Source organism: Ctenocephalides felis, unplaced genomic scaffold, assembly GCF_003426905.1.
Source record: "Ctenocephalides felis isolate EL2017-DRISC unplaced genomic scaffold, ASM342690v1 CF-g0.4_SCAFFOLD_00845, whole genome shotgun sequence".
In the NCBI taxonomy this organism is placed as follows: domain Eukaryota; kingdom Metazoa; phylum Arthropoda; class Insecta; order Siphonaptera; family Pulicidae; genus Ctenocephalides; species Ctenocephalides felis.
In genome coordinates this window covers 13,366,010-13,381,283 of record NW_020536999.1, presented here as the reverse complement: position 1 = coordinate 13,381,283, position 15,274 = coordinate 13,366,010, and the positions used below count along the sequence as shown (strand labels likewise).

General features: G+C 29.1%; 3 protein-coding genes across 3 annotated transcripts in view; 1 reads left to right on the top strand and 2 right to left on the bottom strand.

The window, feature by feature from the left end:
• LOC113378146 (transmembrane GTPase Marf-like) overlaps window positions 1-1,477 on the bottom strand; it is a 4,834-nt gene extending 3,357 nt beyond the window's left edge. Inside the window, exon 1 of the mRNA XM_026618673.1 lies at window positions 1,466-1,477. Coding sequence (XP_026474458.1) covers window positions 1,466-1,477 — 12 coding nt within the window. The remainder of the gene's footprint in view (window positions 1-1,465) is intronic.
• A 1,705-nt stretch (window positions 1,478-3,182) lies between these two features.
• On the top strand, window positions 3,183-5,370 carry LOC113363344 (S-methyl-5'-thioadenosine phosphorylase-like). Its single transcript, XM_026605836.1, has 4 exons — window positions 3,183-3,364; window positions 4,260-4,829; window positions 4,930-5,139; window positions 5,230-5,370. Exons 1-4 carry the CDS (start codon window positions 3,347-3,349, stop codon window positions 5,263-5,265), a joined length of 834 nt encoding a protein of 277 aa, XP_026461621.1. The 5' UTR covers window positions 3,183-3,346; the 3' UTR covers window positions 5,266-5,370.
• A 323-nt stretch (window positions 5,371-5,693) lies between these two features.
• Window positions 5,694-13,805, bottom strand: LOC113363342 (V-type proton ATPase subunit C). Its single transcript, XM_026605835.1, has 10 exons — window positions 13,704-13,805; window positions 12,713-12,856; window positions 12,429-12,582; window positions 10,125-10,311; window positions 9,950-10,048; window positions 8,283-8,377; window positions 8,014-8,174; window positions 7,841-7,938; window positions 6,638-6,773; window positions 5,694-6,562 (listed from the first exon to the last, which is right to left on the bottom strand). Exons 2-10 carry the CDS (start codon window positions 12,842-12,844, stop codon window positions 6,467-6,469), a joined length of 1,158 nt encoding a protein of 385 aa, XP_026461620.1. The 5' UTR covers window positions 12,845-12,856; window positions 13,704-13,805; the 3' UTR covers window positions 5,694-6,466.
• Between the last annotated feature and the right edge of the window lie 1,469 nt (window positions 13,806-15,274).

Here is a 15,274-nt window from a genome sequence, read left to right as displayed (position 1 = left end):
TGATCAGCTGAACCGTTTCTTTGTGAATCGCAGAAAAGTGAAAAATGTTTTGTCCACGTTTTATCCCGCAATTCTGAATCGATTTTGAAAATTCAAAAACCGTTCAAAATTATATAAGTTGGGAATCGTGCTGATAGTTTTTGGTAAAAATCGGCCGGACCGTTTTCTTGTAATAAAGTGTTGAAGATTTTTTTTCGAGACGGTATATACTATAGTCTTTCAGATCATACTAAAATATTACGGCTCTACGACAAGCCATTTAATTTTTAAAATTCGTCAAAGTTTGCAAAAACTAGTATCGTTTTTTTGGCATTTGTCAAAATTAGACCTCACATCGATGTTTTCTCAAAAACGCCTGAACCGATTTCAAAATTTTAAAAGCCAATCAAGTATCTCAATGAGGTCTATCGTTTGCCAGTTTTGTGCGACGATCTGCCGAACCGTTTCTTTGTAATTTGCGAAAAAGTGTTGAACTTTTCGTCTACAATTAAGCTCATACTACCGAATCGTTTTTAAAAAATAAAAAACTGTTCAAAAAATATTAGTTGATAATGATACTGATTAGTTTTAGGTGAAAATCTACCGAGCCGTTTTCTCGTAATTAACTGTTGAAAAAAAAATGTAAGCCGATTTTTATGGAACTTTTTTGGCGATATATATCATGATCTTATAGAACTTCGAAAAGTTCATGCAACTTGCCTCAAGACAAATACCAATACCAACTAGTTTAATTTACATTTCCAGACGTGAAATAGACCGCTGGATGAACGCAAACGACTTTGCAAGACCAGTTCCTCGTCCAATTATCAATAGAAATAACACTTGGACATCTGATGATTGCTCCAGCAGTCCAGGAGGACCCTTGGCAAATCTGGATGAAAATTGTCCAGAATTCGACGACTGCACGAGCGCCAGTTATGTAACAGACACTGCAGACGATTGCAGTCAATGTCTGATGGAGGAGTATCTCATGCGAAAGCCAGATTGCGATTTTTGAAGAAATAATAATAACAGATCGAAAAGATGATTAACACCTTAGCAAAAAATCCATTCAATATAACTGCAACAGATGCTTGATTTAAAAAAGATTAGAAACTAAAGGAAACAAAGTGGCAGTGAATATATAAAAAAATGATTTTTTTTAAATGCTCGTGCCAGGTTTTATTGATAAGAAATAACAAATCTTCAGCAGCTAAACAAAATAAAAAAAAATAATCAAGCTGGGTCTTACGCTATGTTTAAATTAAAATATATACCAAAAAAACTCTGTAATGTGACGTGTAATGTTTAATTATGTACAATTTTAAAACTAAATCAATATAATTTATTTTAAAAATATTTAATGGAAAGTGTTAATTTTATGGAAAGTATCATTATACTTTAGATATCTTAAGCACCATCCTCTTAATGTATAACTATTTTTTTACATTTAATTACAACTATTACTCATAATTTATTAATTTACTCCCTTAGTCATAATCCTTTTCTCGAAATCGTCGACGAATATTTGTATCCGCACACACACACACACATACATCCATTTTTTCTAAGGTATGCCAAAATGTTCAGAAACCTCTGAATCGTAAAGATATATAAAAATTTGCATTTTCGATTTTTTGCGATTACTATAACTTACCCCAAAAGAAGTTAAAAATTTTATATATCTTACGTTTCAAAGATTTCTGAACATTTTGGCATACCTTAAAAAAAATGATGTGTGTGTATGTGTACGAGGTCTGTTCAAAAAGTTTTCGTAATTTTCGTTTTTTCAAAAAAAATTTATTTATTCGTCTACATTAATGTGGTCCCCTTCAAAGTAGTCCCCCCCAGATATAATACACTTATGCCAGCGTTTTTTCCAATTTTCGAAGCACCCTTGATATTCACTTTTTGATATGTCCTTGAGCACTCTCAGCGATTTTCTTCAATCGAGGAAAACCGCCGTCCTTTCATGGGTCTCTTTAACTTTGGGAATAGGAAAAGTCACACGGAGCCATATCTGGTGAATTTTGCACTTTGCAACACTTTATTTCATTTTTTACGCAAAATTTAATACAAATTCTTGACTTTTTCAATTCTTCCATTGTAAAAATCGCCGAGCTCAGAAAACACGTCGAACCTTAGCGACTACCACAGACAAAGTAAACAGTGAATATAGCTGAAAATTTCATCATACTTTAGGGGCATGTATACCAACACAATAAAAAAATTTTTTGACAATCAGACACTCCAGGCCCGCGAAATTTAATTATTAGTAATTCCGGGTACTTTTTGAACAGACCATGTATATATGGATACAATTTTTAACTTCTCGTAGGGTAAGTTATAGTAATCGCAAAAAAATCGAAAATTAAACTTTTTATATCTTTACGTTTCAGAGGTTTCTGAATATTTTGGCAAATTTTAGAAAAAATGTTTGCATGTGTATATGTGTGTGTGTGTGTGGATACAAATTTGCGTCGACGATTTCGGGAACATCGATCAACCGATTTGTATAATTCGAAACACATTCGATTCCTACTGATAAGGAGGCGTGCTAATTAGTTTTTGGCAAAGACAGGTCTAGCTGTTCCGAAGATACGGGGCAAAAAGTACCAAAACGGTAACTCAGTTTTTAAGAGAACGGGGCGTCCGATTTTAGTAATTCAAAAAACATTTTACTTGTATTGATAAGATGAAGAACTGATTAAAATTTTGGGTGGAAGGCAGGTCCAGCGGTTATGGACTCTCAATAAAAATAAGTTTGAAAAAGGCGGTCAAAATTGTTTATGTACATATGTCTGGTACATCAAATTATCAGATATTTTATAGAGATTTCAATAATGTGTACACATTTTGTGTAAATTTTTTGGGTTCCGTACAAAGATTTTCAATTACGCTACGGGAAGTTTCTGCAACTTGCCTAAAGACACGATGCCTTTCACCCCTAGTTATAACAATTGTTACTAATATAAAAAACAATTTATAATAAAGCAATATAATATTCAATATACTTACTTGAAATAAATTATAACCAAAATCGTAAAAAAAGTTACACTGAATTTATATAAAAAATATTGATGTTCAATTTGACGTTTAACTTAACTGAAGTAACTGCCATGATGGAATTAGATGGTTAACTAAAAGGGTCAATAGGTTATCTATATAAGTTATTTTAAATATTTATGGTCAATTTCTGATCCATTGTCATAATTTCACTAGTTTTACTTTAATAGTTCTTGTTAGTTTAGTGATTAGTGATACTTATAATCAATAAACGAATAATTCAACCTCAAAAAAAATATAATTTTGAGGTTAGGGTTAGAACACAGTTTTTAAACAGAAAGCTCATCCACAAATTTATAAAATGACACCGAAGATTAAGGTATATTATAATAAGTATTTGTAATTTTATATTCTAGTTTATTTATTTATTTCAATTATTTAAAATTAACACTAATAAGTTTTTGTAAAAAAGACACCTTCGGTATGTCATTTTTTTTTTCTTTATTTGAATTTTGCCTAGTATAAGAGATTTTTTTTTTAATTTCAATAATTATTACAACTGTTAAATTATTAACATCTAGTATTATTGATAAATAATAACATAAATTTAAATAAATAAAAGTGCAAAGGATAAAATTTACATGAAAATAATATCCGTAATATGATTAGTATAAGAGATGGTCCAAAATATTATTCAAAGTATTAATATATACATTATATATATATATATATATATATATATATATATATATATATATATATATATATTTTCTTCATATGATTTAATCATTACAGCATTTTATATCATTTATCCTATAATTCAATCATACATATATTCATTTTTACATTCATACTTTGGTCTAGTTTATTTATCTAGATTTTTTTATAATATTCATTTAACTTAATTTTAAATTTATTCTCTTCTTTGGTCATCTTTACCTCTTTCGGAAGCCTATTGAATAATTTCATAGCACTCATATAGTGTTCCTCCTTGTTTTATTTATTCTCGTTTGTTTTAGATGATAATTTTCCTATTGTCTAGTATTGTGCTCATGTATTTTCTTATTTATAGTTATCGATATGCATGTTTTAATTTTGTTACGCTTAATCTTATGTATTAATTTGCACTTTCCTATTTTTATAATTTTATTTAATGCTAAGTAAAATAAAAACTTATCACATTTTGAATATACAAGAGTTAAAAAACAGTAATGTATCAATGAAAAAAGTTTACATATCCTCCTTCTTATGACATTTATATTTTCCCTTACTAGGTGGGAATAATTGGAGGCTCCGGCTTGGACAATCCTGACATTTTAGAAAACCGAGAAGAATTCACAGTAGATACTCCATACGGAGCTCCTTCTGATGTCCTAATAAAAGGCACCATAAAAAACGTCCCTTGTGTGTTACTTGCACGCCATGGTAGAAACCACAGCATCATGCCGACTAATATTAACTACCAAGCCAATATCTGGGCACTCCACCATGCCGGCTGCACACACATCATAGTATCAACAGCCACTGGATCTCTGCAAGAAAATTATAAGCCCGGCGACTTAGTAATCTTAGATGATTTTATAGATCGTACCACCAAAAGAGCTAGTACATTTTATGATGGAGGATATAAATCTCCTGTAGGAGTATGTCATTTGCCGATGTACCCAGCTTTTTGTTCAAAATCCAGAAATGTTCTGATAGAAACTGCAAAGTCTTTGAATATAAACCATCATGAAACTGGTACGGTTGTTACTATTGAAGGTCCTAGATTTTCTTCAAGAGCTGAAAGTAGAATGTTCAGGCAGTGGGGGGCTCATGTGATTAACATGACTACTGTACCTGAGGTAATAATAAGTAATAAATGTAATACATATATATATATATATATATATATATATATATATATATATATTATATAATATTAAATTAATTCATTTTACTTAGGTGGTGTTAGCAAAGGAGTTGGGTTTATCATATGCGGCTGTAGCTCTGGTAACCGATTATGATTGCTGGAGGGATTCTGGAGAATGTGTCTGTGTTGCAGATGTCCTGGCGATGTTTAAGAAGAATGTTAAAGTTATTGCAGATTTAATTGTAAATTCAATACCGAACTTAGCTGCTCAAGATTGGACTTCAACACTGGAAAGTTTAAAGGTAAGTTATATATATATATATATATATATATATATATATATATATAACTTACCCTTTTTTTAAATTTATTTATTTCATTCATTATTGCAGACAACAGCAAGCAGTAGTGTTATGCTGCCCAGTTGATTATTTCTTTCGGGTATAAATTTAACTTTAGAATTATGTAGTGATTCTTTTGCCTATACAATACTTTAATAATATCAAATTTTGTTTATTTTAAGAATAGTTAAAATACATCTAATGAAATAAATTTGATTATTATATACTCACTGTTTTACAATTTGAAAGTCCTTTGAATTGAATTGAATTTGAATTTGAATCATCATCCTCCTTTTCAATACTGTTCAAATTTTGAATTGAATTTGAATTTGAATCATCATCCTCCTTTTCAATACTGTTCAAATTTTGTTAACAGAAAATCCTATCCATCAACTCATTCTTTAAATTCTAATTTTTATGGAAGTCTTTGCAAATTTGAAATTTTTGAAGAAAATTGACTTTTTTTAAAGACTTTGGGAAGTTAAACGGAAACAAACAAATTCATGCGACTTTGAGTGGAATGTTTTTATTTACATGTTTCAAATAATACACACTACATAATATGGGTTTTTGTATTGTTAATCATTATCCTATTATTGTGTATCATATGTATTATTATCATTTTGAACAACAAACTTGCAACAAATTATAATAAACTAGAATACATCAAGATATACAACAATATATCGAAAAGACATTTTTCTACACAGGGAAGTAAAATTTCAAGGGGACATGTAGGGTCGGTTTGAAGACTTAAATAAAATTTACAATATTTAACCTATATTTATATATATGTTCAATAGTTAACAATTTTTCAATAATTTACACATAAATCAGCCAGCCTGAATAAAATATAATACCATTGTACTTTAGTTTTAGTAAAATTACAGCTTATAAGTGATGGTCTCTTGTAAAATTAATTTAAAACAACACAAAAAATGTGCGATAAAATCAAAAACAGGATTTACTATGTAAAATTTATATACTACCGAGAAGGCACATTGATATTAAAACAATGAACATAAAATCAAGTGCCTTGAAAAATACACAATCAGAGACATCACTTATAAAATACTTGAACGGTTCAACCGTACTTATAAAAAAATGCAAGTGATTCGGTAAATTTTGATTATACAGATAAAATATGATTTAATAATACTTGATTAAAATTTTTTTACATTTAACATATCTGAGTACGGATTCATTCGATCAGCTTCATCATCATATACATATATATGTTTTTTGTGTGTGATTTAATAATTGGCTTAAATTTTACATCTTGTTTGTTTTAAACTTTGTTGTCAACCATATCGACGTTCAGTTTATAGTAGACATATGGATAGTAATCAGCTTGGCCAAAACCCAGACCAGGAATATCAACGTTCTGAATTTTAAACAATGCATTTAAATATTTAATATTCTAAAAATGATCTAATAATGATTAAGAAAAAAATCGTACCTCAGAAGCACCGGAGCTTTGTAGAGCACTGCTGTCCAAGTGTCCGTACAATTGATTGAGCACATCTCGTAATCTCTTGATGCTCTTCTTATTTGGGTGCAAGATTATCGCTTGGAAATTTACAGGCAAGCCGTATCTAAGAAAAAGAAACTAGTTGAAAGTGCCATTTAGCCTTAAGGCAATTTGCATGAACTTCCCGAAATGTGTAAGAATTGACTTGAATTGGAATTGAAATTTAGATATTTAGATAAAATTTTCAACTGTTTAGTTCAAAAATAAAGTTATCGCTTCAATTTAAATCTAAACATTTCAATTTCGAATAGAATTTGCTCAAACACATTTAATTTATCTTGTTTTGAATAATAATCTACATATATATAAAAATAAGTCGGGTTTTCCTTCCTGATGGTTTAACTCCAGAAGTCACGAACCGATTTCGACAATTTTGTATTCGTTGAAAAGGTCTCGGGCTCCGCAAGGTTTATAGCTTAAGAAATTAATGGTGCAAGGCATCGTGCCTTAATGCAAATTGCTGGAACTTCACGCACCGTAATTAAAAATTCGAGTAATGACATTAGTGAGAATTATCAGAATTATGTTTGGTTAAGTCAACGAGCAATTCTTGCCGCAAAGAATAATTATGTAGACACAATGAATTTCACCATTCAATCAAAAATTGCTGGCGATTTGGTGACATACCGATGATTCCGACTGGTCTTCCGTTTGACTTCAAACGATTGCAATTTCCAGTTCGCCTTGCGTTCGCAATGACAATTAACAAGTCACAAGGTCAATCGCTTAGTGTTTGCGGGATAAAATTCAAATAGATTATTTAGAAGATCATTGTTTTTCATATGGGCAGTTATACGTTGCCTGTTCACGAGTTGGGCAACCATCCGCTTTGTTAACGTCAGACCAAAAAACAAAAAATATGGTTTACCAAAGAGCATTTCAATGAAACGGATAATTTGCGGATTCACTTTCATTTACTTAGAGAAGTTCAACTAAACACTTCATTTTTGTAATCGAAATAAATTCATTACTGTTCTGCAATAAAATCAATTTTTTCCTTTTCAAATATAAAACAAACAAAAATTTTCTTCATCTTTTTCACGAAACCATCTGGTGGCGAAACGGAGTTCGTCGGGTTTGCTAGTGAGTTTATAAAAAAAAATTTAGAATCATCTTTTACTATTATTTTACCTGAGTACTGACTCAACAAAAACTCGTAGCGCCTTAACATGGATCCATGCACAGAAGCATTCGCTGAAGTTCACCTTCAGCCATCTAACCAATGGACCCTGGATAAAGAAACACAAAACAATCGATTATTACCAATTCAGAATTTTGCAGTAATTCATATTATGAATTCTTACAAATTGCTTCTTCTTGTCAGTGACAAGTTTGGTGATTTCGTTCTTGCCAGCCGCCAATTCCTCCTCATTGTATGAGAAATCGCGGACGATGAATTTCTTCTCGCGAGCGTGGAGTTTGAACTCGTCTACGACTTTCTTGAATAACGAAACTGTGAAAAGACCTACAGGGGAGAAAGGATATATGTAATTATAAAGGATATATGAAATTACAAAGGACATAAAAAATGAGTTGATGTAAACTAGATGATGATGGTGACTAGATGATTTACCGTAATCTTGATCTTGTGAGACGAGCTGTGTAGAGCGCGGTACGATCATGTCGGTCAGTTTTTCGTAGTGCAGGTTCCAATCATTGAAAGAGGCCCTGAAAGTAACAAATGAAAAAATTGATCATTCATTCAGGTGACAAGGACTCGAAACTAGTGGTGCATGACATCGTGCCTTAAGGCAAATTGCTGGTACTACCCGTACCTTAATTAAACATTGGAAGAATGAGAATAATCAATCAATTAAAATTATTCAATAATTAATAACTATTGTGTTATATTTTTAAATAGGTTATTTATTATAAATTCTGTAAATTTAAAAGTGTTCATTAAATTGGGCGACTAGCATATTCTACAAACAAGTAATGTTTAGAAGAAAATTGTTCGTTGTTTTTAATTTGATTTTTTGGTAATTTAGATTTTTTTTCAAAATTTTGAAAAATATTTAATATATTAGTTTGATGTTTTTCGGAATTTTTAAAAATTCCGATTTTTTTAAATTTTTAGAAAATTTATAAATTTTTGAAAACATTTTAGTTTTTGAAAATTTCGTAATATTTTAAAATTAGTTTTTTTAAAATTTCACTATCTTTTTCGTCAAAATTTCGAAAATTTGATTTTTTCTTGTAAATTATGACAAATTTCGAAAATTTGAATTTTTTCTTGTAAATCATGCAAAATTTCGAAAATTTGAATTTTTTCTTGTAAAACATGCAAAATTTAGAAAATTTGAATTTTTTCTTGTAAATCATGCAAAATTTCGAAAATTTGAATTTCTTCTTGTAAAACATGCAGAATTTCGAAAGTTTGAATTTTTTCTTGTAAATCATGCAAAATTTCGAAAATTTGAATTTTTTCTTGTAAAACATGCAAAATTTCGAAAATTTGAATTTTTTCTTGTAAATTATGCGAAGTTTCGAAAATTTGAATTTTTTCTTGTAAAACATGCGAGATTTCGAAAATTTGAATCTTTGAAACTTTTCAAAATTACGAAATTTTCTGTAGAAGCATTTTTTACACCGTCTACACAAACAAAATGTTTCTTGAATTAATCTAATTGTATGATCCATTCTCTCAAAAACTGCCTAACCATTTTTACACCCTTTGCGCTTCATACCTCCGAAACGGCTTGACGTGCCTTTTGCAAAAACGAACAGAACGTTTTTTCAATCATTCAAACCAGTTCTCCACCATGTCGAAAATGTCGAGGACATTTCTTCGAACCATATAAGTGAACAAAATTAAAACCTTGGTAAGAAAACCAAAAAGAATTGACACAAAATGTGTACACATTATTAATATCTCTAAAATATCTGATAATTTGATAAACAGATTTTTTTTTTATTGAACCGCTGGACATTGTCAAAAACTGAATTACCATTTTTGGCTCTTTTTGCCCCGTATCTTCAAAACGGCTGCGCCTTTGCCAAAAACTAATCAGCACTTATTAATATGAATCGATTTTTTTTCTTCCGTGTTCTCGAAATCGTCGACGAATAATTGTATCCGCACATACATACACACACACATACATCAATTTTCCATCCAAAAATTTTCATTTTCGATTTTTTGCGATTACTATAACTTACCCTACTGGAAGTTAACAAGTGGTATATATATATATATATATATATATATATATAATATCAAAATAACATTATTATTCTTACTTGGGTACAATAACCAAAAGAGTGGTCAAGTATTCAGAATCCAAGATGAAATGCTCCTTCTTGACAAGATCGGCTAAATTCCTGGTTAACAAGCTTCCACTGAAAAACATTACAAAAAAATTATTCAGCGTTAAAAAAAAGAAAATAATTTCCTTAAAATGAATATTTCCCTTACGTTTGCTTCTTCTCCAAGTTCTGCAAACTGCCTTTCAAATTGTTGTACGCCTGAGATTTTGTTTTCAAGTCGGCATCGATCTGTCCAACTTGCTTGCTGATAATGTCCGAGATGTTACGAAGAGATTGCTTGATTGGGTACTTGGCCATGTCCCACTGGAAGCGAGTTATGTAAGATGGCAGATCGCCTATTGGGTAAAAAAATTGTTTTGTCAAATCTTGATTGCAGAGATAAACGCCTAATTAGTTTCAACAGCCCCAATAATAGTCTTGACAAATTAGTGGCATCTAACGTAACTTAGAATTTTTGAAAATATAAAAAGAAACAGATTTTTAAAACTTCTAGGCTAGAACACGCCCTTTAGTAATGTTACAGATTCTATAAAATGGTAACAGACACATGACTGCTTTATTAGATTTGTAATGCTAAATAAAAACATTGTATCTTGATATTATCAATCAATCGTAAGTCAAAATTAAATCATTCAAATCACCAAATCATTCCCAATCTTAAATATTTCTAACACCATTGTGATTATTCAACCAATGTCAAAAAAGTAGTCAATAATACCTGGATTCAAAATAAAAGCGTCATCCGAATTACAATCATCCTCAACGTTTTCATCACTTTTTACAATTTCAATCAAATCTTCCTCAGTTTTATCAACAGACAAAGCGAGATCTGCAGGCACAGACTCTGATCTGAATGGTTTTTCATCACCAAATTGATCGGCTGCATCACAATCATCATTGGATTTATTATCACATTTACAAAAATCTGTGTTTTTGAAAACGTCTTTATTAATTTTATATGTGTGGTCCTTTTTGATAATATTTGATTCCCTTCCACAGTCTTCCTCGAAAGCATCAGAATGGTTTAGTTTATCTCGTCTAGTTGATTTTCTCCTGGGAAACTTTTTAAGTTCCTGCTCCAATATTTCAGTAGAAGTGGCTTTAGCAGGATCTAATCCTGGACTATGTGAGGAAACTCCTGCTATATTGAAGTTTTCATCTTCATTTTTATCAACACAGCTTTTACTAGATGCTTTATGGAAAAACTTTCTGGAATTTTTGCGCCTGCAACTAGAACAACTATCCTGGTTTAAAAAACCATTCTTGTCTGTATTGTTGCCTAAAAGGTTATTTTCAACATTTCTGTTTCTATGACTCCTCCTGCGAGCATAGCAGCAACGCACTTCAGCAGATTCTGCACGATTATTTACATCATCTGCTTTGACAGACCTATCTTCAGATTCTTCGGATCTGGATCTTCTCCACAATAGTTTTCTTTTCGAAGATAATTTTTTCTTACGAGACATTTTCCTATGATCAGCTAAATGTATATTAACTGAATGTTGATCAAAATATTCAAGCTGCATTTCAGGTGCATCAACTAATTGAGTGCAGATTTTTCTGACAAAAACACATTATGTAAATTGTCAATGTGCACACATCGGTGATATTCTAAAAGGTACCAAATTATTTGGTGATTTTGTGGTGCAGAATTTTTAAAATTGGACATGTGTAAAATCATTTTTGAAACTTGAATATTTTTATATATATCATTTTAAATATTCAGGTATTTAATGCAAAAAAATTATACATAATGCATACACAAACAATATATGTGCATTACTAGATCAATTATTTTAACAATCATTCTTCTGATTCATACACAATTTTCAAAAATAATTGTAGTTTGCTCAAAAGAGCACTAATCGATTTGAAATTTAATATCAAGATACATGTTTTTGTAATAAAAAAACACGTAAATGTTTCATTCATGAACTCTTTCAGACTCTATATGTGCTTTTCTAACATCTATAATAAAAAAAAAACAAAAATGATTAATTATGACTTTTGCATTATAAATTGTGTAAATGCAACTTGTAACTAGAAAAAAAAAATCATTCTATTTTGGGGTATTTAAAAATATTTGTGCATTTAGCTTAGACAAACACAGTAGTGAAATAAAAATTATTGTTTGATGTATTAAAAGACACATATAAAAATCTATTTTCAAAGTTCATAATTGATTGCCATAATATGCCTGAAAATATTACGTTATAATAACACAAAAATAATGTATTGAAAGGTTTTGTAAAAATTCCAATAGCTTAAAAATTAGAAAAATAAGATATATTATAAAATTGCAAACAAATACTAAACTGCTTCTTCAAAATTATTTATTCTATTTATTTATTTATTTATTAAAACTGAGGATTCACTTTTCAAGATGGAAAATTTTTAATATGATTAAGAAAATTACTTAAATCATAATTTTATTCTTAAACGGAGTACTCACTGTTGTTTGCCATTAAATTCTCGTGAAGTTTATCACGTTGGTCCTCAAGAACCTCACCAAGGTATGTTGCTACCTTACGAGTGATCTGCTCAACAAATACATCGAGCTTGCCTAGATCATCAGACAGACCTACGAGCTGATCTAATGTACCGACCTGAAATTAAAACAAAGCCCAATTTGTAAAACATAAAAAATTTTATGTGAATAATAAATAACATCAGTGACAGTAGTAGGGGGGTAGAAATTGAGTCGTAAAAGCAATCATAAAATATGTTTTTTCTCACCTTAAGGTCTGGTATATGAAATTTGTAGTTGACAGATAATGAATTTTGTTTGCTGGTGACATTGTTCATCGTCTCCCATGTCTGCTGGCAGGTCTTGTCACCTGGTGCAGATATCAGCCAATACTCTGTCATTTTGATGTGGTTCTAAAACGATAAATGGAAATATATTATACAGGCTAATTATATTGATCTATTTGATACCACTACCACAAAATATCAGTATTTTATATTGTATTCACATACACAAAAATTTATAATACAGATCGATATACAAATATATGTACTACAAATAAGAATTTATAAATATCAACACAATATTTTTATTTCACAAACTCAATCATTATTATTACGAAATTTTAAGCTACTATATAGAATATCCAAGTCATTATTACATATGCAAACAAGCAGTTATTATTAATTACTAAAAAAACATTATTGTATTCATCATTTTATATCTCTCAGACATACTTAAACTGTTCACATAGCGAAAGATTTTTGGAAATTAATCCTTTATCAATAAATGTCAGTTTTGTTGTACAAGCTTACATCACTTCTAACAAATCAATACCCCTGAGCATAATTTTTTATACGACGTAATTCATAATAATACATTTTCGATATAAATCGATAAAACGCATGACCCTGTTCGTTAAATATGGAATATTATTTAATAATTTAGATTCATTATAAATGTATGATAAAGTCAGCTGTTTCCACACCTTGTACGAGGAACTGTCACATGATTTGATATAAGAGTTTTAATTAGTTTTGCACTGTATGAAAAGTGTTAAATATGCACATTTTTAAGTACAGAATCACACAAAGAACTTGCACAAACGTATAAATTCATTTTATATTATTTCAATTATTATTAAAACTCGAATTATGCATCTTCAAAGATTTTTTCCTTGAAATTAGATTTTTATCTTACACACTACAAGTGGCACTTGTACAAATTATGCAGAATATATAAAAATTGAATTGGACCTACCTTTATTAATTATACCAAATGATTTTCACGGTATTTTGTTAAAATAAAGTAATAACAATCAAAATGAAAAGATTCTGACCGTCACTACTACCACCATGACAATTCACGTGATCGAATCAGTCTGGCGGAGAAAAGACGAACTGAATGTCACGTTGTGAGCCATGTGACAATAAAGGCGGGATATTTAAATTGGAAAATGAAACTCATATTAAACATAATATGTAACAATAAAACGTGATTGGTTTTATTAATTACGAATGGACTGTATATTTATAGAATATTACAAAAAATATGTATATTGTATGTATATTTTACTATATAAAATAATTATAACATATTGAGATCGAGCCTTTTAATGAATAAATAAATTATCAACTTCCAAATCTAATATGTATATTTCTATATATATATATGTAACGTGTTGTTCAAATCGATAATAAATTATTTGAATGGTATATTAAAACTTCTAGAATATTGAAATATAAAACAAAGTATATAATTTAAATATTTGCGTAAAATCTTAAAATAATTTAAATATTTGCGTAAAATCAATGCCGGAGTTTTATATGTATATAATTTTGTATTTTATTTTTCCTTTATTGTGAAAACATTCAATTTCTGCGCAATGTTCAACTTATAAATCATTGGTTTTCAAATTATGAAAGCCACAGTGATTATTAAATGAAAAACTTTTAATAAATCATATTTAAAAGATAAAAATTTTATTCAAGATATATGGGTTTAATATGGAAATAACAAAAACGAGATTATATATTATCAGCAATATCTGTAAAATTATTGCAATGATTGAATCTATTTGTGTTTTATATATTATATTAACATACCAAATATTATATCAATTTACCAAAAAATATTAACATAAATTGCTAAAATTAATAAAATTCGATATATAAACCATTTAAAAATGTATACTTTTATTCAGAATGAATAAAATTTTATTATTAAATGATATAAGTACTATACTTTTTCAATATAAATTAAATAAATATTTTTTAATGTAAATTAAATATTATTTATTATTTTGATGTGGGCCCAAAGTTTAGCAAGTAGTAAAGTAAAGAAGTTTTAGTTTAACATTGTATTTATTCAACCAATAAATTGACCAATGAAGAAATAAATAAAAAAAATATTCCATTAAAAAGTTTTAAAACCACCGGAAATATTGGTATGCACCCAACTTCACTATGGTTTTCATGAAAAACGTGTATGAAGTTGCGCGAAGGTGGAAAACAGTATATTTCCGAAAGTAATTCAAATTTTGAAAATCCTCTTGTACATATGTACATATTCTCGAAAAGTTAAACTTTAAATATAAACAGATCGATTTATTCAGAATAAATAAAATTTAATTATTAATGAGATAAGTACTGTTTTTTAATATAATTTGATTGAATATTTTTGAATGTGGATTAAATATTATTCACCAACGTGGGCCGAAAGTTTAGTAAGTAGTAAAGTAAAGTACTTTGAAGATATAACATACAATATAATTAATTAACCAATAAATTAGCCAATAAAAAAATATTCAAATATCCATTAAAAAGTTTTAA

Excerpts from the sequence above, each read along its gene's own strand:
- LOC113363344 (XM_026605836.1), top strand. Across the intron at positions 4,830-4,929 it reads ACATGACTACTGTACCTGAG|GTGGTGTTAGCAAAGGAGTT; the intron begins GTAATAATAAGT and ends CATTTTACTTAG. Across the intron at positions 5,140-5,229 it reads CAACACTGGAAAGTTTAAAG|ACAACAGCAAGCAGTAGTGT; the intron begins GTAAGTTATATA and ends TCATTATTGCAG.
- LOC113363342 (XM_026605835.1), bottom strand. The coding sequence starts at position 12,844 with ATGACAGAGTATTGGCTGATATCTGCACCAGGTGACAAGACCTGCCAG. Across the intron at positions 10,312-12,428 it reads GAATTTAATGGCAAACAACA|GCGATCTGCCATCTTACATA; the intron begins GTGAGTACTCCG and ends TTTACCCAATAG. Across the intron at positions 7,939-8,013 it reads CTGACAAGAAGAAGCAATTT|GGTCCATTGGTTAGATGGCT; the intron begins GTAAGAATTCAT and ends TTCTTTATCCAG.